General features: G+C 52.4%; 1 protein-coding gene across 1 annotated transcript in view; it reads left to right on the forward strand.

Annotated features, from left to right (window-relative positions):
- Nucleotides 1-25,648, forward strand: part of LOC106748885 — a 194,607-nt gene that overhangs the window by 92,712 nt on the left and 76,247 nt on the right. Inside the window, exon 3 of the mRNA XM_014627801.1 lies at nucleotides 4,035-4,141. Within this exon, the coding sequence (XP_014483287.1) occupies nucleotides 4,035-4,141 (107 nt within the window). The remainder of the gene's footprint in view (nucleotides 1-4,034; nucleotides 4,142-25,648) is intronic.

Consider the following 25,648-nt stretch of genomic DNA (forward strand, 5'->3'; position numbering starts at 1 on the left):
GGGGGGGGGGGGTCGCTTCCGAGGTATTAATCACGTCGGGAAAACGGAAGGCGCCTTTAAGAAGACGTTGCCAGCGCCGTTATCGTCCTAATCGAGACGCACACGGCGAGAAATACGCGTGTGTGTGCGTGCGCGCGTGGCACTCGTGCATCCTTAAGCAGCGAGTATCAAGGAAGGAGCGCGCGATGATAAAACCCCGTGGCGGCCTACAGCCGGCAATAAATGTTTCGTGGCTCGTAAAAATGTTATTGCCTTCTGTGCACGGCGCGATACCAGAAGACACAGCGCTCGCGAAAGCGAAGGGGGGACGCCGGGAAGAGACACTCGCGCCAGAACCCCGGCAAATTCGTCGCGAACGCTCGAGCGTCGGCTGGAACCTACGCGCAAACGAGCCGCGGAATGACGACGCGAGGAAAAGGGAGAGGAGCTCGAGAGTGAAAATGAAGAAATTTCGCACGAGTCCGCTGGTTTCCTGCGCGGTTCCGCGCGGCTCGACGCGAGATCTTGGATTTCACTCTCGGCGGAAACACTGCAGGGTGCGTCCGGTAATCCTATTCAACGGGTAAAGCAGCGTTTATTAACCAATTATGATAAAGGAATCTTTGTATCTTGATCGGTCAATTAAACGCTATTTTCCCCTGTCGAGTGGGACTTCTAAACGCACCCGAGCAGGTAAAGTTCTAGATAAATAGAGAAGCAACATGTCCGCCTTTGACGAATGGTGATTCTCGGTCTTCCATCAACGTTCTGATTTATCATCGAAGCGGAAAATTGCACCGAATTTTTTAATTGACCCTTCAATGCAATCCTTCCACCTCGCCGAGCGGAAGAGAAAGTATGATTCCTGTTACGGTTTCATATTTGTTTTCTGTCCACCTAAATAATCGTTTTATCAAAATCGTGTAATTTGCGAGCTACATGTCCATAGCGAACGTTTTTTAGCAGGCCTCTGATTCTATCGAGGTCACTTTTTTCAAATATATAGAGCGAACGTAGTTTTTATTCGTTCAACTATTTGCTCGAGTATCGATCGAAATATGTGCGGTGAAAAAAATAACAGGCAACTGACCGCTAGACCCCGGCGTGTGCAACAAACTTGGACCGTGAATAATTAAAAAATGGACCTCGTGACGCGAGTCGACATATTTCGCGACTAGGAATCGCCTATTTTCCGCCGGTGCGGCCCATTACTCGGGAACTCGCTACGCTTATAATGCATACAATGCAACACACATGGTCAGACTTGGCGGCACGTGGGTTAGACGGCTTCGGCTCGAATGTCCTTAAGGGAACTCGGAAGTTGGCTCGGAATATCGCGAGGAAAAAAAGTCGTCGGGGCGAGCGAACGAACGAACGAACGATCGACACACCTCCCTTGTATGTAATCCGAGAAATGGCATTCGTCATCGCGAGGTCGGGCTATTATCAAGCTCGCAAGACAAATAGAATGACAGCACCCGACGGAAGTGAAAGATCCAGGAAGTGTTACGCGCGATATCGATAACGCGACTTTCCAGAGCGGCTGAGAGCTTTTACTTATAAATATTCTAGTGAGTTTATTCTAGGAAGATTTTTCGAAATAATAAACGAGGCGACGTGGGGAAGCAGGACCGATGTAGTTGGCGGCGATCGAAGGAGCCAGAGGAGAACAGATTCTTACAAAATAGCAAAAAGAACGTATTTAAGAAGTATATTAAATAGGTTCTCTTGATATTCAATTATATAACAAAATACGTATCTCAGGCCTATATTATGAAAAAAAAATTATAAAAATCGTGATTTTTCTGCACTTTCTTGGCCTTTCGTAAATGATTAAAAGCCCTAATAGAAGAGGTAGAATCTAATAATATCAAATGATAATAATTCATTTGATATCCTTTCAAATAATTAATACAAATGTGAAATCCAAACCCTTGACAGAAAATTGGATGAGAAACATCGAAGGGGTTAACAAACGAGGGTAGTGCAGAGGGTAGTGCCGAGTTTCTCGCAGCTATCGGGAAGTTTTGCGTCGCCAGGACGACACCCCCGGCATTTTTTCCTCCCCGCTACGATGCTCCCTCTCATTCGGCGGCGCCGCTAATATCGCTATATAATCTGTCGCCGTTCTCCCGAATGAATAACCCGCCGCGCGCGGCTAATAAAATTCCCCGGCCGGCGAAATGTTGTCGGTCGCCGTCGCCTGAGAGCGTCGTTCGCCCGCGCGACAGAAGTTTCCCGGCTGATGCGTTTTTCACGGTGGCACGGGATACTGTCTACATAAAGACACATGGCCGAGAGTCGGCCCGGGGGCGAAGGAAAGGCTTTCCCGCTGGCGCGTCGCTTCATTTGTCTTTATATTAACGCCGCTGTAACGCCGCGTAACGGCGTTATGACGACACGCAACGTCGGCGTCTACACCCCGCGATACAACTTTTTTCACTCCCCCGCCGACCATTCCGCCTCCTTATGAACGCACGCCGCCGTTTTTACGAGGAAACGTTGGAGAAAGCCGGCCCACGCCAGAACTGCCCCTGATTTCAAATTATTACACGCGCGAACGTCGCCGGGGTGCGGCGTCTCCCGGAAAATTACGTTTCCCGCACCGCCGCTGTGGAAGACGCACAATGATCATGACCGGAGGTAAAAAGGGGAGAGAGAGAGAGAGAGAGGTAGGAGGGTGTAAATTTACTCACGATAAAAAAATATTCAACCGGAATATCGAATTAATTTTTTACGACGCGGATATTTCGCAGCGAAAATATATACGAGGGTGAAACCGAGAGGCACCGTAGCCGTGTGTGTGCGTGTGTATGTGTGCTCGGTCGTTTTAATCGCTTTGACGTTTAATAAATGAAACATACCGTAGAGTTCGGAGTTTCAGCGCGCCGCAGAGCGCGTAGTGATATAAATGAATCGCGTAATATCGCGACGTCGGGGCGCAAAAGCGCGTAAAATCTCGGTCGGTCGCCTGGCACGCATCAGCGCGATAATTGCGGGCCGAAGTTTCCTAGTGCAAATTCGTGTTGCTCGTGGCCGAAGTATCGAATTTATAATAGACGCGAGAGGCGGAAACGCCGTCTCTCTCTCTCTCCTCTCGATACGACGCGGCGACGAGATACGTCGATATCTCTTCGGCGTAGATACGTATAAGCTAGCGGTAGGTAACTTGCAGCAGCGCGGAGAGAATAAAGTTTTCTGCCGCGCGCGTATGTATAAAGTAATACCGATACGTGAGGTCGGCTCCTTTCGCGTCGGGGGCGGTATTGGATGGCAGCTCCCAGGGGGTTAATTTCGCGCCGAAGGGTGGAAAATATTCACGGTTCCTTAAAATCCGACGAGGCTGTCTCTTACGAGCTCCCTCCGGGGTGGCGTTACGCAAAACGGTCACTCAAAATACCAGGACACCCCTCGCTCCTCCGCCTCGCCCACCATTTCCCGCTCGCCTGTGGCAATCGTCCCTTAAACCGCGTCAAGCTCACCCCTGATTTCCATTTCGGGGCTCACGTTGAAGAGTATTTTGTTATAATTATGAAATAGAGTAAACTTTATTATGCTCCGGGGTAAATCCCTGTGAGAGCAGCAATTAAAATGAATACACGATAAAGGTACAGACAGTCGTCGTCGAAGAAAAGGGAAGAAAAAGGCGTACGATTGAGAGAAGAATAAAGGCAACGATGAAACGCGCCAAACGTCGATATAATAGTGAACTAAGACGCAGAGGTGAAAATGACATTGGCGGAAAACTATTGCTTTGCAATTGAAAATAATAACTATATAGCTCATTTTCACGATACCAGCGATGGTGTTTTTAAAGGCAGCGAATTTCAATTCGTAATGCCTGTGTATAATTAGAAAAAAAATTCGTGAGAAATGTTCAGTTCGATGTTCATAAATAAATAGGTCGTAGCATTGGCGAAAGTTCGCAGACCGCAGCACGGTCGTGTCGGAGCTTCATCTTCATGAAAGTTCGTCGCGCGATATTTTCCGTTTTTCTGCTACTTTTGCGACCAGCCTTCGCGCTCATCACGCAATGCGCTTGTGTTCGGTTTCAGTCGATCCGGTGCACGGTGAACGGCTGCGCCTGCGAGTCCTTCACGCCGGGGAAACGTCACCTGCGCTACTGCGAGAACTGCCACCACGGCTGGGTGCCTCACGGTAAGTCCGAGCCTCGACATACCCATCTCGCCCCTCGAATTGAACGCGAGCGTATTGTGCCGCTCGGCGATATTTCGAATTCGCGTTTTCATCTCTCTCCGCGCGAGTATCTCTCTACAGAGAAATAAAAATAGCATGGGGGAGGGTGGGAAAGCGAGAGAGAGAGAGAGAGAGCGGGGAAAACGATCGCGGGAAGATTTTCCCGGGGATATTCCGGCCGCTTGGTGTCGCGTGCGCGCGCGGTTAAACGCAAATTTTCCGACTGTCAGCATACTTCATCCGACGGGCCCTCAGGGACGAAATTCAATTTTCCAACGATGACCACCGCCCATCCCTCGTTGAGCATCGCGGCCGGCCGCGCGCTATCTCTTTGTAGAAACTCGCGCGTCTGCGCGGCCACACACCCACGTGTACTCGCGAATATACGCGCGTATATACCCGGCGATACGAGACGCCGGGAATACTTTATGCCATCGTAAGTTCCTCTCGAATGTGTGCGGAGGGGGTCGATCTCCTCCACCCCGGTCACCACCCCGACCGACATCGTCAGGGGGCTATCTCGACACTCGCTCTGTGCTCACGCACACACGCGTGTACGCCAAGCCGCGCTTAAAATTCCGCCTGGCTGACCCGCGATAGATTGGACGCGGCGCGGCATGGAATACATATCAATTTCGGGCTTCCTTCCGCACCGGCCCCGCGGGAACGCGCTTGCATCCTTTCTCCCTCTCTCCTCGCCGGTCCGTTGGCGTTCCTACGGAACGAAAGGTGTCGCAACCTCCTCCGGTGCTGGCGTACACCGGTGTCTCGTTGCGCAAAAAGCCGGGAACTGCGGCCGATTATTTTCGCGGACCGAGCGTCCTATTCGCGCCGGCGGTGTGCTCGTCGAAGGCGGATTAGAGCGATTAACGTAACGCGTTAAGGCCGAGGTACGCGAGGTGCATAATCAACGAGATATTCGAGTAGCCATGCGCGCATTTATCTCTCGCTCGCCGTTTACGCGCCGGCTGTGTTTCGCGTAAGTTTTTACGCCGCGGCTAGTCGAGTGCGTAATCGCAAGGAGCGTGTAACGGCCGGTCATTAGCAGCCCCGCGATCTTTGCCCGCTGCCGGCGATGGGAACATCGAAGGGAAAAGAAAAAAGAAAGAGAGCGATTCCGTTGGCGTATCGCGCGCGACCGGTCGCGTTGCTGTCCGACGAATCCGCGAAATTGACGTTTCACAGCGGATAATTGCCTATTTCGCCGATCACCCGTTTCTCCCGTCGGGGGACTCCGCGCAGCACGAATTCGACTTCTCAAGTAACCGGAGTCTTTTAACCCTTTCGCTGCGATGGATATATCCTTCGCTGATAAATGTCTTCTCACTTGCACACGTCACGTATATATACGTCGCGGAGAGTCACTTGCGGACGCTGCGTACGTACCGCATCTCGTTTGAATCTGGATATTAATTCAGCGTTCACTTTTCACGTGATATATTTGTATTATTCCTCAACGTATTCGCCTTCTGTTAAATAAACACGAAAATCTGCGTGGACCGTTTCGGACGTATACGAGGCGTGTTGAGTTTAAAGCAAACTTCTTTGCCGCCTCGTACAATTGAATACTATACTGCGCGCTGCGAAGGGGTGAATTCCCCGCGATGCCGGCCAGGAGCCGAGTCAAGTGCCGCACTGTGTCAAACGCGAAAGTTAGGCGGCGAGCATTGTTAGCTGCCACCGGACGTCGCGGCGACGCCGACGGCTAGAGGGCCGTGAACGAAATCACGAGTAGTGCACTGGCAAAGGCCTTTTTAAATTGTAATGAGCTGCCAAAGAGTGAATTATGTGCCGTCCAAGTGCCATCGAGACCTCGGCGAACCCCATCCTATAAAACCCCGCGCGCGGTGCGCACACGCGCGCATGTATATATATATATATATATGTATCCCGACATCCCTGTGGCCGCGCCTCGGCCACCCCACGTCATGAATATATTTACATTGATCGGCCGTCTCGGCATTTTTCATTTGGCTCGTCGTTGTGTCGGACGAGAGCCCGAAGTATGTCCATCCCTTCGATACTTTATTTATATCGACGGGACGTGTCTGTCTTTTTGAGGGCCGCCACTCTCCATGCAGTTTTCATCGGGAACTCGCGTATGAGCGATGAATCCGGCCCGACGCTAATGATCCTCCGCCCGGTCTCTCCGCGCCCGGAAATCCCTGGAGTTTTTAACAAGACGGCTTCCCGGCTCGCCCGTATTCGCGAGATGCGTATCGTTACACGCACACACGCGATTCTCGCTCGGCATCGAGAGCCGCGTCGCGCGCGTTCGTGAGGTAGATTTTAACAACTATGATATAAACGGCTTGCGCGGTGTTGAAGCGGCGCGTGATCGGCCGATCCACGAGGAATCCAGAATCGCGGATGTTTAATTAAAATCCCTCGCTTTTATCCCTCGTCGTTAACTTCGGCCCGTATTCTCGACTCATTTTTATTCATCAAAGTGCCCGTAGAATAGCGTAGAAATCATTTGATCGGCTGAGAAACCACGTTTAAAAGCTCACCTTTATCGGTGAAAGTTAGTTGAGAATCTAGGCTTTCGTGGATTATGTGAACCCTTGTCTCCGACGGAATATTTTTAGACGCCCGTTTCAACCCTCGAGAATAACATCCGCAGTTTTGACGCTGAAGTAACATCACAGGCCGCTCAGGCTGGGCATCATCGAAAAAAAATGATAAAAATCAACCACGACCGCGCGATACGTAATCTCGTGCTTCGATTAGAAGCAAAAAAAAAAGGATCTCCGTGCTGCGGGTTGCGATAAAGCGCGCACGCGCCATCACCATCGAGGAGTAACCTTGTGAGACCATTACACGCGGATTAACTTAAGCCGCGTTTTATGTACGTACGTACAATGTCCGTGCCGCGCACGAGAGAACGACCGAGCTCTCCCTTGCCTCCCCCCTTCGTTCTCTCTCTCTCTCTCTCTCTTTCTCCCGTCGTTTGGTAAAAATCGCGGGGAAGTAGATGCGCGTCTAATGAGGGGTTAGAACGGACGGCACGGGGGTACAGTTACGCGATTAAAGCCTCGATGTCGAGGCATATAGGGTCCCTCTTTCTCTCCACCGCGGCGTAACCTCGGCGATAAGAGGATACGCGCGCGCGTACTCTAAATTCCAACGCCCTTCCTGGTAATATACGCCGGGGCAATTTAGCGTACGCCCGTTGAGAGAGCGCGAGAGGCAGGAGTTTTCCGAAGTTCGCCTTCAATACTTTACGTGCCTGCGCGAACCGGTCATCTCGATGTTCGCCGGCCGGCCGGTCGTCCACAATCTAGTCCAATTAAACGTTTTTCACCGCGCTCGCGCGCAAGCACGATCGTCTGTCCAGTATTCGGTTTACCCGTGCGTCTTTTTAGCGTGCCCGGCCGTGTATATCGCGGCGGAACCCGAGTCATAAAGCCATCGATTACGCTCCGTCGATAATGAGTAGTATCCTTTATTACCCGGCCCGATGTATCCATGCGAAGCTCCCTTTTTCTCGCTCGCTCTCTCTCTCTCTTTCTCCCCCCCTCCTCTCCTTCCCTCTTTCTATCGTTCGAACGACGGCCGACGGCCGCGATCGTTCGCTAACGCGCGTTGACAGAGCCGATTAGTATCGGCCGTACGACAACGTGTCTCGCGGTATCGCGCGAGATGCGCGTAATCAGGTTGAAGGGAAAAGGAAAAAAGGCGAAGGAGAGCGGAAGAAAGGGAGGACGGATAAATAAACAGCGCTTCCCGCTTTCGGTGATTAATCCCAGACTTCCGAATCTCGCCGGTTGTTCGACCGCCTTGCGCAGCGCACGAATCACTCGATCGCTCACGATTTATCAAGCGGCCCTGCGAATAGGGGGATGCTCGCTGTTGTTTCTGCGGCATCGTAACAGTCAGATTCTGTCCGGAGAGCCGACGGACATCTCGATTTCACGTTTCGCCTAATGTGGAAGAAGGAGGCGGAACGGGAAGAGACGGGCCTCTCTCGGCTCTCCCGATGCGCGAGAGTGAGAGAGAAAGGGAGAGTCGAGGCGAAGAGGAACTATACAGTTACGAACGGTGACAGGGTTGAAAGGCAACATCTGCGCCTCCATCTGCACCTCTCACGATCGGCAGCTGGCGGAAGGTGAAGGCGAAAAGGGCCCCGCGGGGCCCCGCGAGGAAGACGTCGAACTTTGGCCCGGGCAAAAGGGATACGCGCGCGTCTCGGCGCGTGCACGATAAATCATTAAAAAGGCGTAGCCCGGAGTGACGCGCGCCGCCGTTAATAAACGCGCCACCAAACTGTGAATTACGACGACCGACCGACCGAGCGGGGGTTGCGCTCGCCTCCCCCTCCGCCCCGTCGCGTCGTCTTTGTTTCGCGTCGGCCTGTGACCAGGCTCCACCGGCGACAGGGGGATGATTTACTTCCATTTCGCGAGACACGCACTCGCTATTATTTATCCGCGCGACAAGGCGAGATCGCTCCTTCCAGACTGCCCTCGAGATTCGTATCTCCTTCCGTTCGAGACGGACCGCGGATCCCCTAAAGTCAGCCTATCTCGAGAATGTAGATTGAAGTAATTTCAAGCGACGATTTTCATTCTCTCACGTGTCGTACTTGGCGCTTTCGCTAGTGCGTCTTCACTGACGGTCATAACGCTTCCGTGGCGCGAACGAGGGGAACCCCGAGGTTCAGAGGACCTCGTGGGGGTGCATTACGCGCCATTAAGAGCGCAGGATCGCGTCGCGCCTTTTAGAGCTTGAAACACGGGCCTATTTGTTCTAATACGAAACCGATGCTAATGGCGATATTTCACAGCCGTCTCCGACCACCCTCCCGATCTGCCACCGCCCCTTCTCACCCCCTGCGCCTCCCCGCCGCCGCCTAGGAAACGTCACCATGAATCACAACCGAGATGCTAATGTACCAATTTATCTCGTCCCGACTTTATTAAGACTTACTTTTTCTCCGCGCGAAGGGAACGAAAGACCACGGCCTTTCACGCTACTCTCTCTCTCGCTCTCGGGCTTCAATTTATACAGCCGTGCGTGTGTTTGTGTGTATACGCGTAAAAAGAAGATCGATATCGGGCGGGCGAGAGGAACACCTATGGGCAGCGCCAAGATACGGACTGACAAATTCCCGCGACGGAATACACGCTCGTAAATCATCGTCCGGTTTGGCGGGGCCGAAAGAAAGATGACGAGGTCGTCCTCCTGGAACTCTTTGAAATTCCAGCGAGTGTGACGCGCGCTCTGCGCCGCGTCATTGTCTCATCATCCTCGTATTCTGCTGCGCGAGGCCTCGCCGGCCGTCGCGAAACCGCCGCGCGCTGATCCATTAACGAGCGGCCGAGTGCCGAAGATAACTCGCTAATTTCGCCGAGCGAGGATCGACTCCGCCGACAGCGTGTGTACCGCGCTCGAGAGACGGATAAATCTACCGCGAGGCGAGAAGATAAAGAAACGCTGTGCTCCGACCTATCCACGGCGATTCTCCGAATCTCTTTAACCCTCCGTGTACCGTCAGGGGTCCATCGGAGAACCAATTTTAGTTCTCGAGGTCTTCCTTTTTCGCCCAGTCCCGACTGCTCGTAAGGTCTGATATCTCGTGGTTCCTATTCTTTCTCATGCCCGGTTCCACCCTGATGATTTGAATCTAGTCGACGATTAACGATCGGTCAATTAGTTCAGCTGTGAGCAATGCGATTGGTCGATCCCGTCGAGTTGGTCGTAGTTTAGATTTACGCCACGAGTCGCCGGGCATCAGAGACGCGAAGACAAATATTTTCTTCCGGGCGACGCTCATATCACACAAAGGACCGAATCGCCGACGGTTTCCTGCGCACCTGAAGATTCTGTTCGCAAGTGTCTAAGACGCGAATGAGCGGTCGAAAAGGGTAGAAGGAACGGCAAGGTCTGATCGATTGTTCATTCGATTACCCATCCGTGGGAAGAAGCAAGAGTACATATCGCCTATCGTCAGCTCGTCCCGTGCTTTCGCGAGCGGGTCCGGCGATCACCTCGTCGATAGGTGGGAACACTTGTCGAAGGCGAAGCAAAGTGCATCGGCCGACGGAAATAGCCGGCGGGCTCTGCCATATGGGCACGACGGGCCGGAGTGTCGCTCGATAAATCCAGCGGGCGTGCAGATTTGTCACGCGCACGAAAATAGACGCGGAATAAGCAGCCGTGTCCTCGAAAGCGGCGCGAAGAAGGGGTGGCTGCGAGCGGACCCGGCCGATATCCCGACGCGTCGGGACGGGACGAGAGGGGACCGGCGGACGCGGTTGGTGGGCCTCGACGTCGCCCGCGTAAACACGGAGGCGCCGCGGCGCTTTACGACGCCTCGATACCTCGGCCGCTGTTTAACTTATCCGCGACTTTCTGGCACACAGGCCGTTTTCGCTCGGCCGGCCGCGTAACGACGACACGCGCGACGTCGTGCCGACGCCGATCGCGGCCCGGCTCGACGGAAACGTCGCGCGAAATCGCGCACACGCCCGACGACGAAATAATCCGCCGTCTCCGCGGAATGCGCCAACAACGTTTATCATCTCAACTTGGATGTTGATCTTGTATTAATCCTTCGCACAATATTTCTGTTCAATTACTGTTCAGCGTATTCGTCAAGTTAACAGAAAAATTTGCGTTCGGGACATGTGAGATACGTGAAATTTGAGCGGAGATTTCGTAGGTGGAAATCATCGATGATACAAGTTCTCGACGCGTGAAACCGAGGGCAACGAGGATTCGGAGAGGACTGTGCGACGCAAAGGGCATCCCCGATCCGTGCGCGCGGCAATTCCCGGGATTAGGATTAAATATTGACGGCGCGCCGGCTGATACAGATTAATGTACATTCACGGGCACCTCGATCTCCTCGATTTAACCAAGTCGAGCGTTATTTGTCTCTCGTCCTCCGCGTCAAGCGAAACCTGCGCTCCCCCGTCGTCTCCTTCGCCCCGGTCGATCCCCGGCTGCTGCCATGACGAAGGACGAGGAGGGACCGTTGATTACCACCTCGGACGCGGCACGGATTGTCGAGTCCTCTTATCTCCACCGTTTCTCTCTTTATCGTGCCGACCCCTTGTCCTTACCTCGCTCCCCCTTTACCCCCCGGTTAACCGGCCCAGCCCGTCCGACTTCAGTTATGATGAACGGTGTCGCTGGGGGAGGCATTTATCCCGAGATATACAGCGCGTCCTGGGGGAATCTATTAGCGCCCAGCCCGGATAGACGCGCGTTTATTTACCCCCGCGATAACGTCGCATTCTCTCGCGAAGAACGAGCTCGAGGAAAATCGTTCACCGACTTCCCCGCGACCGAAGAGACGTCCAGCCGGAACACGCGCGAAATCGAGCGGCGAACAAGCGCAAAGGCGAGCGCTCTCGGCACGCTCGAGAAAAATCCCGGATAGTCGCGCTTTCCCGCGATTAACGAGCGCGATATCGCACTCGGCGAGAATGCCACGCGTAATCGGTCGTGATCGATCGGTCGGTCGATCGATCGTGGCGATCGAGAGGCGAGATCGGGAGCGCGCGATCTCGTCGCGGAAGCGCGACGGGAGCGAAGGGAAGGGGCGAGTCGTCGGGTCGATTAAAGAGTGCTGCGTAACGAACATTTCGGCCGTGTAATTAATGGCGGACACCGCGTAATAATCGGTAATTGCTCACGGTAATTAAATAATGCGTTTATCGCGATGCGATCGGCCGGCTGGGTGGCCGCCCCCGGGGGGGGGGAGGAGAGGGCGACGCGCGTCTCCTCGACGAGCGCGCGATAAATCTCGCCGAGTTTACTCCCGCCTTGGCGACTTGCCCTGAAATTCGAGCGCGCGAGATAATGCGCCGTTGAACGCGGACGTGAGCATCGCGGGAGTGCCTCCCCTCCCCCGTCGTCCTCCTCCCGTCCGCCGCGAATACCCCTTACTTTCCATACGCTCCGTTTGACGGGCCGAGCCGCGACTTCTCGACTTCCATTTGCCTAATGACCGGTTTCGCCCGACGTCCGTTAACTTTATCCTCGGCTGAGATCGATGCGAGAAAGATCGGCGGGAAAGGCAGACGACGGCGCTCCGCATCGGGGTTGAAGCCGCTCTCGTTGCTCACGTAATTAGGATTCACGACAGGTGTAACGAGCCTTTAGCCCTTTCCAAGTGGTAAATTGCAACGTGGCTTCTGACGAAGAGCGTTTTCGGCGCTAGCAGACGTCGCGATTCCTAAAATCTCTGCGTTATCGCGACTTTCGGCAGCGCTTCCCGTCAGATATTACGTTACATTTTACTGCTCGGAACGAAAAGCTGCAGACTTGGTGTATTTATCGCGTATCCGGACTGATCTCGCGATTCCGGATTTGTCGAATTCGCGATGTCGTTTCATGGTAAGGAGGTTGTTTAAAAACCACGATTTTTACAACGTTCTTCATGAGGCAGCCCTGAGAGACCCGTGATGTTACTTCAGCGTCGACATCGCGGATGTCACTCTCAGGGTTAACACGTCTACGATGCCGCATTGTTCTCGGGACGAGTTCGTTCGCGCAACGCATCGTCGGGTGTGGAAACGCGCGAATCGCACCGTCACGGCTCCGAGTTCGCGCGAGCTCGTCGAGGAGGGAAGAAAGAATGAGCGCGGCCGACACCTCCTCCGTAGCGTCTGGTGCTGCCTAGCGAAACGCGGATTAGTCTCCGCGAGATATCGGGGCAAACAAATGGCGCCATTCTTCCGAGAAACCACTTCCACTTAATAACGCGGATAACCCCGACGGCCGTTTTTCATCCCGTAAAGACGTCCGGCAGCTCCTCCTCGCGCATTTGTCAGTCGCGGTCAGTTTTTGCAAGCGTCGCTGTTCGTGATCGGCCTGTCGAAAACACCCTCGCCGCGCCGAGAGGAGGCGCGTCTCCTCCTCGTCCGGCGGACGAGTTGGCTCACGAGAGCACCGACGAGGAGAATCGACGATTATTTTCTCACGTCACGAGCGTCGCGCGAGACCCCCGCCGGATTTCACCTCGATTTCATCTCCGCGACAAAGAGGAGCGAGCGATCGCGAGAACGTCGGAATCCTCGCGAAGACCCTCCCGTAGCCGCCTGTGTCGAAAGCGAAGGTGCGATTTCGGAACAAAGCGCTGCGAAAGAGGACGATTGTGCGGCTGCCGGGGCCGGCCATTCGACCGCAGAGGAAGAGAAGAGGATGCGGTCACCGGAGTCTCCTTGAGATTAATGTGTCGCCTGCTATCGCCGGTGATTGACAGCGCCGTGACCGCGACAAAGCGCCGACGTCCGGGCGTCCTCCTCCTGCCGCGACCCGTCTTCTCGTTCGCGCGCACCTACCACGCCGTCTTCGGCAACGGACTGATGTGCCCGACGTGCCTCATTGAAAGTTTACCACGCTCGTTTTACGCACCGAGAGAATTCCCCCCTCGATAGCCGTGTCACGTGTACTTGCACAAAGATTGACAATTTCGATATCACCACGGCTTGTTTCATACTTTCAATGGTTTGCTCAGTTTCGTTATTTAAATGTCGAATTTAATTATTTTATTTAATTTCATTAATTTTTTTATTTAATTCAACAGACCTGTAATTTAGTTATTTCAATTAGTACTTTATAGTTACTTTTAATTATATATATAATGAAATATAAATATATGTAATATAATTAGTAATATACAGGGTATTTGCTGCCAAGTGGGACACTCGTCGTATGTTAATAATTATTGAAAATGCCAACTTAGCGGCAGGTATATCCGTGTAGTTGTTAATATTCAGGTACGTTTCTCAAGTGACGGCATCAAAATGTGTGCCACACGCCCGAGGATAAATTCCCGCGATTCCTTCGCATTTCGTACGGGCATATGCGGACGAGCTAATGCCAATACACTTTCTCACGCTATTGTCCGGGAAAATGCCCCCCACGCGGCGTCTCCACGATGCGCTGTTCTCGCGACCCTCCCTCTGCGCGGATTTAAAACTGTCCCGCAGCCACTGGGGTTAATTACGATATTCCCGGGCGGCATAAACGCCCCCCGTCCTTCGGCTCTCGAGGTCGGCGAAAATACGGCCCGCGATATAAATCCGCCGGGTTAATTATACGAGAACGTCGCTCCGCGAAACTAGTATCCGAGGAGTTTCCCATCAGCCGGAGAAAAGTTTCGCGAACAGGTAGAGCATCGCTTTTCAGTCGATCCCGCGGGTCTGTCGGCAATTAGCCGGGGCGGGTCGCGGGGGTAATTAGATGAAGGTTTAATTGCAGGCGCTGCCTCGTCGTAGCTCGTAAACGAGAAAAGCTCGCCTGTCTCCGAGGTGCAATTCCCCGCATATTTACATCCCCCGCGGGACGCGGAAGGCCCGGCGGAAAGGGATATAAGGCAGGGGTAAGCGGACCGCGTCGTCGGGACGGTGAGAAGGCGGCGGGAGCCCCCTTTCGATGGTTTTACCGCTCCCGCCGGCCGTCTTAAAAGAAAGGGTTAATTAAAAACAACAAAAGCTATCCGCGCCATTAGCGGCCGTTTGTATGCGCCGCGTTATAGCGTTAGCGCGTCCGGGGCTCTCTCTCTCTCTCTCTCTCTCTTTCGACGCACGACCTCGACCTTAACGAGGTTTGCGCTGAGGCGAGGAGGGATCGCGCGAAGTCGGCGGCGATGAATCGAGCGGCGCTCCGATATATAGCGCGAATCTCCTTCTTTCCTTCCTTCCTTCCTTCTCGATGAGACTGCATTTCTAAACGAACGGCAGGGGGGAAGGGGAAGGGCGCACGCGGAAGCGCCGTGTCACGAGCCGCGGGATGTTTCGACGTCTCATGGACAACGTAATTGGACCGCGGGTGCCGCCGTTACACCCTCAATTTGGCGATCGCAGATAGCCGCGCACCGTTACCCTCGATGTTTAACAGTGATTTCGAATAAACTAAGGACAGCGTGCCCCCCTTTCGTCCTTGTAGCTTCGGGCGGCCGGAATATCGGATTTCTTCGATGAACTGCGATAGCACTTTTCAGTGGCAGTAAGTAACGAGTGGCGAGGTAACGGTAGCGGTATCGTGTTACGATGCGAATAAAAATGAAAAATATCGCGAAGGCTCTGATTGCGAGCGACCGGTGGGGAAAGGTAGGCCGGTAAGAACAGTCGCCGGACGTCGAGGGCGATTATCGAAATCTAGCGGGAGGATAAGATGGCTCGCTTTTCCGACGGGGTTGTTCTTTTACGGAAATAAAAATGTATAACGAGAAATATATCGTATGGAATTTTCTTTTTTCTTCTTCATGTTTATTTTCATATATTTATTTTTATTCCTCCGTATTTTTCATATTTCACGGGTACCCGAGAGATCTTCGAAAACGTTCGTCTCGCTCGCTCGAAACGCCGCCGTCGCGTGTTTTTCTCGTTTCTTCGCTGCGCTGTTTCACTTGAAATCAACCGCATCGCCGCGCTCGCGTAATTATATTAAGCCCCGCGAATCACAGACGGTATATCCCCGCCGGTAGATTGGAGTTCGCGACGGTCGCAGCTAGGAATTTACTAAGATGGATGAGGACGTCGCGTCGGCTCGTGCCGCGCAACGTGCTTGTAATTAGCAAGAACTTGAAGCGACCCTTGAGTTCGTGCAAAGTTCCTGCGATCGCGTCCATCGTGAGTTAAGACGCTCTCTCTCTCTCTCTCTCTCTTTCTCCCTTTCTTATTTCGAGCGGAATTATTCATAATAGTGTGTGCGTGCGTCGTCAACGATACGCTGAATGAAGTGCTTATTTCTCTCGAGAGGTTTCCGCGCGTTATATCGGAAAGGTACGATGAGATTAATCGAGATGGTTATACCGAGTTACACGTGTCGTAGGATATAAATTTTTCGCGCACTCACCGGGGAAAGCTCTCGCGAGTTTTCCTCCCTGCGCGTACTCCCCTGCGGCACGAGTAGATCCCTAGAATCTGCACGATTCTCTCGGCTCGGTGTTACCCGAGACTTCCTCGCGACGATCGCTAAAGCCGCACTAACCATACGGTTTCTGCGTTCGTCGAGTCGACTTGTCATAGAAGTCCCCACTCGCTTGAAGAGAAGAACGACCGTGAGGCAACGAAGACGTCAAGGAAACGCCGACTACCAAACGAACGGCGTGTCTCTCCGCACAGACACGAGATTCGAATTGTGCCCACGGAAAAATACATACTGCCTACGAGTAAATGTTATTCGTTTGAAGAGTTCCTACATCCGTGAATATATCGCGAGTTCATGAAATTGATTCGAAACACATTCTGAATCCCGATAAGTTTGGTACTTCGATCAAGAATATTAAATAAAAATAAGAACTTCGCCGCGCGCTCACCTTGCTCTTACCTCACAGCAGAACGACGCCGGCCGGCTCCGCAGAACCACGTGGATCAGCGCGAGTCGCAACTCCGTCCGAGGAGATTTCGCGCGGCAGATAAGCGCGAAACGGGGCGCTCTGCGAGAAATAAAGCGGGACGCTAAAGAGAAACGGTTCCCGTAATTACACGTTCGGAAGTACCGCGGCTCTCGCAGATTGACATCGCGCGAGCATTTCGGTCTGCGCCGGCTCGAGCGTGCATAAGAAACTTTGTATTATCGGGCCGGGCGAATAATTTCTGCGAAACAGCCGCGTTATCAGCCGCGATTCCTTAAGCCCTGAAAAAGCTATTGCGGCTTATCGCGGATCTGACATTCTCGCGAGGACTCTTCTAATTCCGGAGTGCGCGAGGAACGCGATATCGATCGTCTCGAGAAGGAAGACGCGCGCTTCTCCGTCTTCCCCCTCTTCTTTCCTCTCTCTCTCTCTCTCTCGAGCTGCCGGCTCCTGACGATATTTCGCGATAAATAGTCGTATCTATTCCTCGAGGTGACTGCGAGAGAATCTCCGCCGACATTTATATGTCTTCCGTATTCTTGCCGGCCGCCCTCATTCCGCTCGGCCACGGCCGAGCTCTAACCGGAGTTATCTCCCCCGCAAATATATATTAATGCGAGTGATATATCAGCTGGCCCCGCGAGGGACAAAACCTTAAATATTGGATAAGTTGGTCCGCGGTCGGCCCGCCGAGACCGAATCTCGGTGATGGATGGCCCGCCGCTGACTGTCATAACAACTTCGGCGCTGGATACTCGCTCGATGCTCGCGAGATGTCCACGTTGTCCCGGAAGATCGAGAGACCCGTGGGTGGAAGCCCCGCTTTGTGTCCGACGGCACGACGGGGAACTTTCCGGCGAGATCTCCGAGGCCCTGGGATTATTAACTCCCCATTACCGCGCCGTGATCGAATCTTATTCTCACTTGGACCTCGGCCGGTCGCACCTCGACTCGTGGATGCGACCCGCAATCGTAAGAATAACATTTCAACGGACGCGCCTACTCTCGCGAATGTAATCGTTTCCGTTCAATAACGAAGATTACTTTGCGTATCTTTCTGTGATTACTGAGATGCTTTACAGCTACTTGACAGGTCTCAGTAATCTGATTTTATATTCAACTAGCCGCGTTCATTCATTATTCCAATTAACGATTGGAAATGAAATCAAGAAGAGGAATCAAAACGTTTCACATCTGTTCGTGTTTCGAGGCTCTCAGCGGAAAGAAATCGTTTTTCGCAAACTTCATACGTATAGAATTGTTTCGATAAATCATTAGTTGAAAGACTAAGATTTATAGTCTGTATTTTTCTTTCTAGAGAATTATACAGAGACGAGCGGTGGTAATCGTTTCCCTTTAGGAAAATCATGGAAAAGCGCAACAATGATCCTGTTATCCGGCCGGTTTCAGCCTGCGAGCTGAAACAATTATTCGAGGCGCGATAATTACCGCGGACGCTCTTCCTTCTCGTCCTTTCGTCCCGCGTTTATTAACAAAAGAGAAAGAGAAAGGAGAATCTACGCATCCCAAGTACGGAAGAGTCGTTCTCGGGGGCTGATAATTGGCTGGGCCGGATATATCCCGGGATGTTTGAGCGGCCGTTTACCTAAAGGCGGTATTCTATTAGCGGGCCAAGTAGTGTCACGTCGACGCACGCGTCCCTCGAGGATCAACCCTTTGCCGGCCCCCTGCATAATCCACGACCCCGCAGAGACCCGGCGCGAAATTAGAGGCCCCTTTCCAATCCGGCATCCTCCTGGAACGCCGCGAGAGATGATTTAGGGCGGAATTATCAGGAGGAGCCCAATAACGAGGACCGCGGAATATGTACCGCAGTGAATTAAGATCCGGACGCGTCTCCCCCTCGCCCTGAGGAACGCCGCGTGTAAGATGATGCCGGTGTGTAAACGGCGAGCACGTTCTACGATCTTACCGCTGGTTCATTTAAACCGAAGGATCGAAGCGCACACTGAGAGAAAAAAAAAAGACTTGAAAATTCATCTGTGAAATATAAGATTTATTTCACGGAAAGAAACTTTACTTAAATACGGCGAAATAAAATTATACTCCTAACGCATAAACCGATTGATAAAAGAACTTAGGTATATTTCGTAAAAATATATATTCCGTCATCGCAGTCGAATTTAGTTCAAGTCAATCAAACGGGTTTCTCCGTGCGAGCCGGTCGATTTGTCGTAAAGGAAAGCACGCGCAATAAGAAATTGAAATTCCAAATCCACCGGATTTATCCGGGGAAAGTTCACAAGTTCAGTAACATATCAAGTAAATCTCATCCTACTCCGTGGTTGAATACGCTGTCTGCTTTTAAGGCCGGTAAAAGTACCGGTGGCGCAACGCCCACAAAATCGAATCGATCGAGAACACACGAGTGCGATATTACGCGCGCGCCGATTCACGAGCCGTTTATCGATCTACCTTATCCGGAGTCATGGGAAAATGCCTTCTGCCTCTCGCGCACTCCCGTCAGCCTGGACGCGCGAGGGCTTTCCTCGCGAAAAATTTTCATTGTTATTAGTTGACGCCGTCACGGCGCAATAATCATTTACGCCATTCCCATTTCCCACGGGCGCGTCTAGAGTTCCTGCGGCGAGCGAGCGAGCGAGCAAGAGAGCGCTTTCGAGAAACGGTCTCGAGAGGAGGAAGAGGAGGAGGAGAAGAGGAGGCTGCCGTGGGGCTGAGGTTCTTACGGAGAGGAACGCGCGTGAGTTCGCCGCCGTGAAAGAAATCGATAGGCAACGTCGACGCGCGGAATTTGCATGGCGCGGAATACACGTGAGGGACCGGGGGAGGTGGTGAGGAAGAGGAGGACGTATCTTCGCGCTCGTAGAAAGTCCAGGCTGAGGAAAAGAATTCGGTGTGCAGCGGGCATTCGTGGAAATGATAACGCGGGCCGATGTCACGAGAAGGGGTTATCGGAACGGAGAGACAAGCGGGCTATGACATCGATCAGTCTGTGTCACGCGATATCGCTTAACATTAATTATTATTGCCTCCTCGACACTTTTCAACGGCCACCGAGAAAATATTATGTCCATGCTCGGCGCGATAACCACGATAATCCCGAGCATATCCGAGCGCGCAGCGTTACTCCAGCGGCTCTCGCCTTTCGCGTCTCACGAAAACGTTACGGCTGAATCGGTACTCGTTACGCTTACGCTATTGTGCCAAGCATTAGTAGGAAAAATGTACGTAATACTCGGGTATTTGGGCTTACTATTCGGAAGAAAATTTTATATCAAATTGACACACACACATATATATATATATTATAACAAGAACCGATTTGAACACAAGTGAAATTTTTCTTTACCGTGCGATGCGTCTGAACAAACAAATTCACTGTGCAAAATTTGAATTCAATCGACACGAAATCTGTATTCATGAAGATTGTTACTGGAACGCTCTTAGAAGGCTAAGCCCTAGAGCGACGATAAATAGCTTCTGTCTCTTTTTCTTTCCATTTCTCTCTCGACAGATAGGCGTTATCTGTGTCGCCATAGTCTTGCGACGCACTTGAGCGCACGCACTCCCGACATAAAATTCCTTCTGCCAACTGTTTACGCGAATCAACGATCGCGAGAACGCAACGACTTTGTAACTCGACCGTTTATTGTCGAGCGTTTTAAAGCCGCGCGTCGTCCGTGAACGTCAACGACGTATTATTTTTAACATCGTTGCGCCGAAGGAGAAGGGACCTCTCTTTCTCTCCCGCGTACCTTTCCGCGACGCGTCGATTCGCGGTTCCTCCGCGCGTTTCCACGTCCGATGTTTTAACGCGCCGCGAAAAGAAGGCAGCACTTTTCGACCCGACGATGTGTATACAGCGTCCCGACGTCCCGAGTGGAGACCGACCCACTTCGTAGCACCTAATATAACCCGCTATTCGATCGCATGCCTCCGGTTTTACGGTGTAAACAGACCGTCGTTAGCGAGGCCCGTCACTCCGTGGATAAACTCGCCTTGACAGAGTGCAGGTCCCCCAGGAAATACTCGACCGCGAGAATCCCGCGACCGCCCCGCCGTGAATCCCCTTTCCACAAAAAAGCCTGCGTGGAAAAAGATATCGGGGATCGATTTCCCCGGGACCACGTGCTCGCGCTCCACTCCGCTGATTCCTTCGACCGTCCGATGTCCCAGGATAAACCGGACTCGCTAGCTGCATCATGCAAATGCACTCGGTGTCGTAAATTCGATGAAACGGTCGATTGTGCACGGGAAATCGTAATTGGAATTTATCTAATTGCCATAATCGCGGGACTACGATAGCTTTGATGTAATTTAAGGATCGTGATCTCTTTACTGAGCTTCACATATCATATCTTTCGAAAGAAGGTAAGATGTCAAATGCACGTCCGAAATTTTACATACAGCAAAATCACGGCAATTAAGACCGAAGAAATGAAATCCAAAACGTTGTATTTAATGTTTAATTAAAATAACGTTAGTGATATCGAAGAGTTGCGCCATTTTCGCTGAATAAAAAATTCACGTAAAATTCAATTGCTACCTCGTTAATGTATTTAACAGAAATCGATATATAAGACACAATCATATACTAAGCGATTAATTTCTTTAAGAAATTACATTATTACAATTCTCTTTACTCTCAGTTTCAATTTCCCTCTCACTCCCTCCATTTTTCTCTTTCCATCTCCATCCGAAATTACCGATTGCCACGTAAAGCGTTTGGTTCTACGTACCTATTTCTTCATCCAAAAGTATAAAAGACAGAAAAGTGATCGCGACGGATGACACGAGTACGCACGTATCTCCGTCGATTCCGACGACGTTCCGAGATTCCGGGTAAAGGGCAATCGCACGCGACGATGACGACGATGACGACGACGAGCGGCGGAGGAGAAGCGGCACGGGTTATGAATGGAGGCAGTGTGCGGTCACGTCAATGCGTGAAGCGTGCGTGAGGTTAGTTACGCACCGTTTGCCGGCCCCAGGGGTGTTCACTCCCGAGTAACTTACACCGGAGCGAACGGGTGCTGCGGGGGTGCTATCACAACATGGTTCTCGCGTTACCGGGCCGGTGATCGAAGTGGCCGGGCGAGGCGGGCACGGCGCAAAGTCATTCTTGTAACGGAACACGCGTCGCGGACACGTCGTCGACGTCTCTCTCTCTCTCTCTCCCGCCACGGGAGTCCGGGGAGGGATTTGTTTTTCTTTTTTCCCTCCGAAAGGACGACACGTGTAAAAAGAAGGAGGGAAAAGAAGGGACGAGAGTGACAGTACTTGAAGGACCTTTACGCTTCGTTCATGCACCACGTCGAGTCGGCAGTGACAAAAACAAGAGATCGCAGCCATGTATTATGGATAGGCACGGACAGAGATCCGTTTGTGTTCGCGCTATCGTCGCACAGTGGCGTACGTCCGTTTGTCTGTCCGTCCGCGGAGAGACGTCGGACGAGGGTGCGTTGTCGTACGGCGATCCAGAAAACGGAGGAGGAACGCGGAGAAGACGTCGGAAGGACGTTCGAAAGTGTTCGAACATTTCGGGCATCTGTTGAATGTCTCGGATGGCTCCCGGACGACCGTGACGTGGGAAACACTCGTTTGCACCGAGTTCTTACGAATTTGCCTTTTCTGAAGATTTCTCATCGATCCCCCTCAATCCTTCGATTTTTCTCAGTTTCCCCAGAAATGGAAAATTGAATTGGACTCGATTGGAAAAATTCTCTCTAGACCATTTCTCTTGATTAATCCAATGAATTCGTAACTATGACCTTTTCTAGTTTATCTCATTTTTCTTTTGACGCTTCCTACACGGGGAAGAGGCTTCCTTTGGATTTCAGAAAATGTCTTTAATTGAAACACATCTGTCTTTGCGAATCGCTCGATCGAGTCGCGCATCGGCCGGAGGAAAGCGAGGCTACACCAATGTCGGCGCATTATTTCAGAGGAGGCACCGACCATAAGGGGAGCGTTGAGCGGTGCACGCTGTCGATCGCAGTTAATAACTGTCTAGTAGCACCGCTTCTTTCGCCCGCGTCTTGCACTGAACGCTGGTAATTAGCACCGTATTACGAGTAATAATACCGCACGCGCTTAGGCAGTCCGTTTTACGGCGCGGTCACTTTTGCGGCTCAGCGAGCGTCGTTCCCTCATCGCGAATTCATCGAGATACAAGACGACTCTTATGTGAGGACGTCCAAGCACCGTCACACGTAAAATGAGCACTTCGCTCTCGAGAAGATCGAACGGCAGTCTCGGGGAAAGACAATTCACCGCGTTAATAGAGAAGCGTGTCATCGCGTTTCCCACGTAAGGTGAACATTTCAAAATTCGCTCTCGACTAAGTCGAAGCTACGACTGATAGAGAAACGCATCGTCGTGTTTTATATCGTCACGGGTGACGTAGGAAAAACCAGGGACGTCCCGACGCTCCCGCTGAGGTGAAATCCGGATTATTACGCGCTCGTAATTTGTCGCGCTAATTCAGCGACGCGTCCTCGTCGTCATCATCGCGATCCACGCGGCCGTCTCGGCCCGCTCAATTTACCACCGCCGGATACACGCGATCCGTTGCGAACGGCGCAGCATGTGCTGCCGGGAGATAAGAGGAATTATCGTTAAAAACACGCCAGCGTGTCCGCTGTGTCGGCGCGGCCGTCTCCCTTTTTCGTCCTGCATCGAGAGACGGCCACGTTCCGTAAGCGGCTGCACTTAGGCTTTTTGCCGGACGGACGGCCGACGGATCTCCGGTCGAAATCGAAAAAAGCGTCCGCGATCTCGCCGCACCCGGGACGACACTCGGGGTGACCCGGGTCGGCCGGGATCCATTATCTCCGGCCGGAGCGTCTTTCGCTCCTCTAACGAGGTCCCCCGCGCGAAATTAATGAAACGCAGGAGGGCCGAGAGCGCGGTACGCGTGTGGATAAGTTATTATTAATGAGACCGGCCCCGGCAGTCTCCGCCGGCGGTGAATGAAACGCGTCGCGGGACCATGAGTGATTTCACTCACTCTCCGCTCTTTTTGCCGCGCGACGAGCCGCGCTAACGAGAATCACCGGCGCGCGCTCGCGCGATAAGTGAAGTTCATCGGACGAGGTCGCGCAAAGTGTATCGCTTCCCAATTCGCTGGGAATTCCGCGCGATCGCTCCAGAAAATTCCCCCTGAGATCGGTGAATTTTGTATTTCTCTCTCTCTCTCTCTCTCACACAACGTAACAGCGAGCGTTCTGCTGTAAACAGCTACATTTCTCCCTAACTTCGTCGGAAGCTCCGGAATATCTTATACTTTATAGAAAATCACCCGTAGAATCGCAAAACGCGAGGAATCTTTAGGAGTTAATTAGAATCCAAGGCGAGATATTAGCGTGAGACTTTGATTGTTTTTTTAAAGGGATGATAACATTTGACGGTGTAAACGCGCTTACCTCCCACGTCATGCCGATCCTTCCGCACACATCCTTCTTACATTATCCTCTCCCGCCCGTCTGAAACGAAACGATATTTATGTACCGGCTACTCCTCTTTGTGTTGCGAAAATTACCGCCTCAGCCAGGAGGCAGCGCATTATCTTTTCTCCGAACGAAATTCCAACACTCTCTCCGCTCAGAGATATCGAGGGGTAGGAGGAGGATATCGATATCGGGCTCGCGAACGTGGTCGATTCGAATTTTCTGAAGCGTGCGCCGGCAAGCCGAAAACATAATCGAAGGAAAAACGAGAATCCGCAGGGACGGGCGGATGAGAACGCGGGGGCAAGACGGCGTGAGATAATCGCGAGCGGATAAGAGAGCGCCGTCGATAAAGCCTCGGGGAGGGGTTGGGGGAAGGGTGCATTCGCCCGGTCCCAGTCCATTATTTCGCGCGCAGAGAAAAATAAGACCGACCGCACATAATCCTCCGGTAATCCCGAATACACGTCCGGGAGGCGCCAAGGGCGAATTACTTTAGTTCGCAACTTCGTCCGATAATCACGACGGTGGGCCCGAGCGCGCGTACCGACCCGTCCCCCGCCCTTTTCCTTTCGTCGTTCTCCACCACCAGCCCTTTCCTCTCTGCGTCTCTCTTTCTCATTCTCTTTCTCTCCCGCCTCTACCTCCTTCGCGAGGCATAAAAACGGGCGTTCCATAATTGATTTTGTTCTTCGGAAGTTGGCATGCGCGCCCCGACAACGCACGTCGGGGGCCGCGGCGGCGGTAACGCGAAACTTGCGAAAGCCTCGGCACCACCGCCACCGCCGTGCTCGAGTGGGTCTCGAAGCCGTTAAAAGTTTTGTAACGATCCCTCGCGGAAATTCCCGATCGCCCGACCGCCCGCCAACTTCCAGCTTTCGCCCGACAATGGGAGAACCGAGGGGGTTAAAAGGTGGAAGAGAAGAGAGAACGAGACAGAGATGGAGGAGGAGGAGAGAAGCGAGAGTACGGCCGGCCGAAGACTCCGACCACCCTCGCACTTCGCGTCGCTCGCACTTCCGGCCGGAGGGCGTGGGAAGAGGGGAGTGGAAATTGCCGCGATGAGAACGACACTCGAGCGAGGGCCGCGCTCTCGCCGGATAATGATAATTAAACTCGCGCAGACGACGATACCGCGCACGCTCGACTCGGATCCACATCGATCGCCCTGTGTTCTTTTAACCCCTGCCTTGCTATCATCGCGCGTCAAAAATCCGCGATAGCGGATGAAGGGGGGTTGTCGCGCGACAGCCGAGGAGGGGGAGTACTTTCTGAAGTGCAATCAGCGTGCAATCGGAAGCAGTCACTGATGGACTTGCTTTTAAATACGGCGAATCGGTAAAATTCCGCCGAAAAAGTCTGTTAACCGCAGCGACTGTTTCCATCGGAGAAGCAAGAGAAAGAAGACACGATTTATCACTTCTCTTTCATGATTTCTCCACCATTCTCGAAGTATCGTTATCGATTCTATCTGGGATATTTTTCATTATTTAATTAATTTAACTTACATCGTATTTGGGAAGCACGTTTACCTCGATGGTGCTCGAGCTCTCGAGACTTCCGGCTCTTGAGTTTCCTACCCAAGAGAATATAATAATACGTGATGGCGAAAGCCGCTCTTTCTCTCTCTCTTTCTTCCTAGTTGCTGACCGTATTAGTAACGTTGCGAGTTTAACCGAGAGAGCAGGCGGAGCAGATCGGGGCGAACAAGTTTTCGATTGAACAA

The sequence above is a fragment of the Dinoponera quadriceps genome, unplaced genomic scaffold (genome assembly GCF_001313825.1).
Source record: "Dinoponera quadriceps isolate SergipeBrazil2010 unplaced genomic scaffold, ASM131382v1 scaffold3271, whole genome shotgun sequence".
In the NCBI taxonomy this organism is placed as follows: Eukaryota; Metazoa; Arthropoda; class Insecta; order Hymenoptera; family Formicidae; genus Dinoponera; species Dinoponera quadriceps.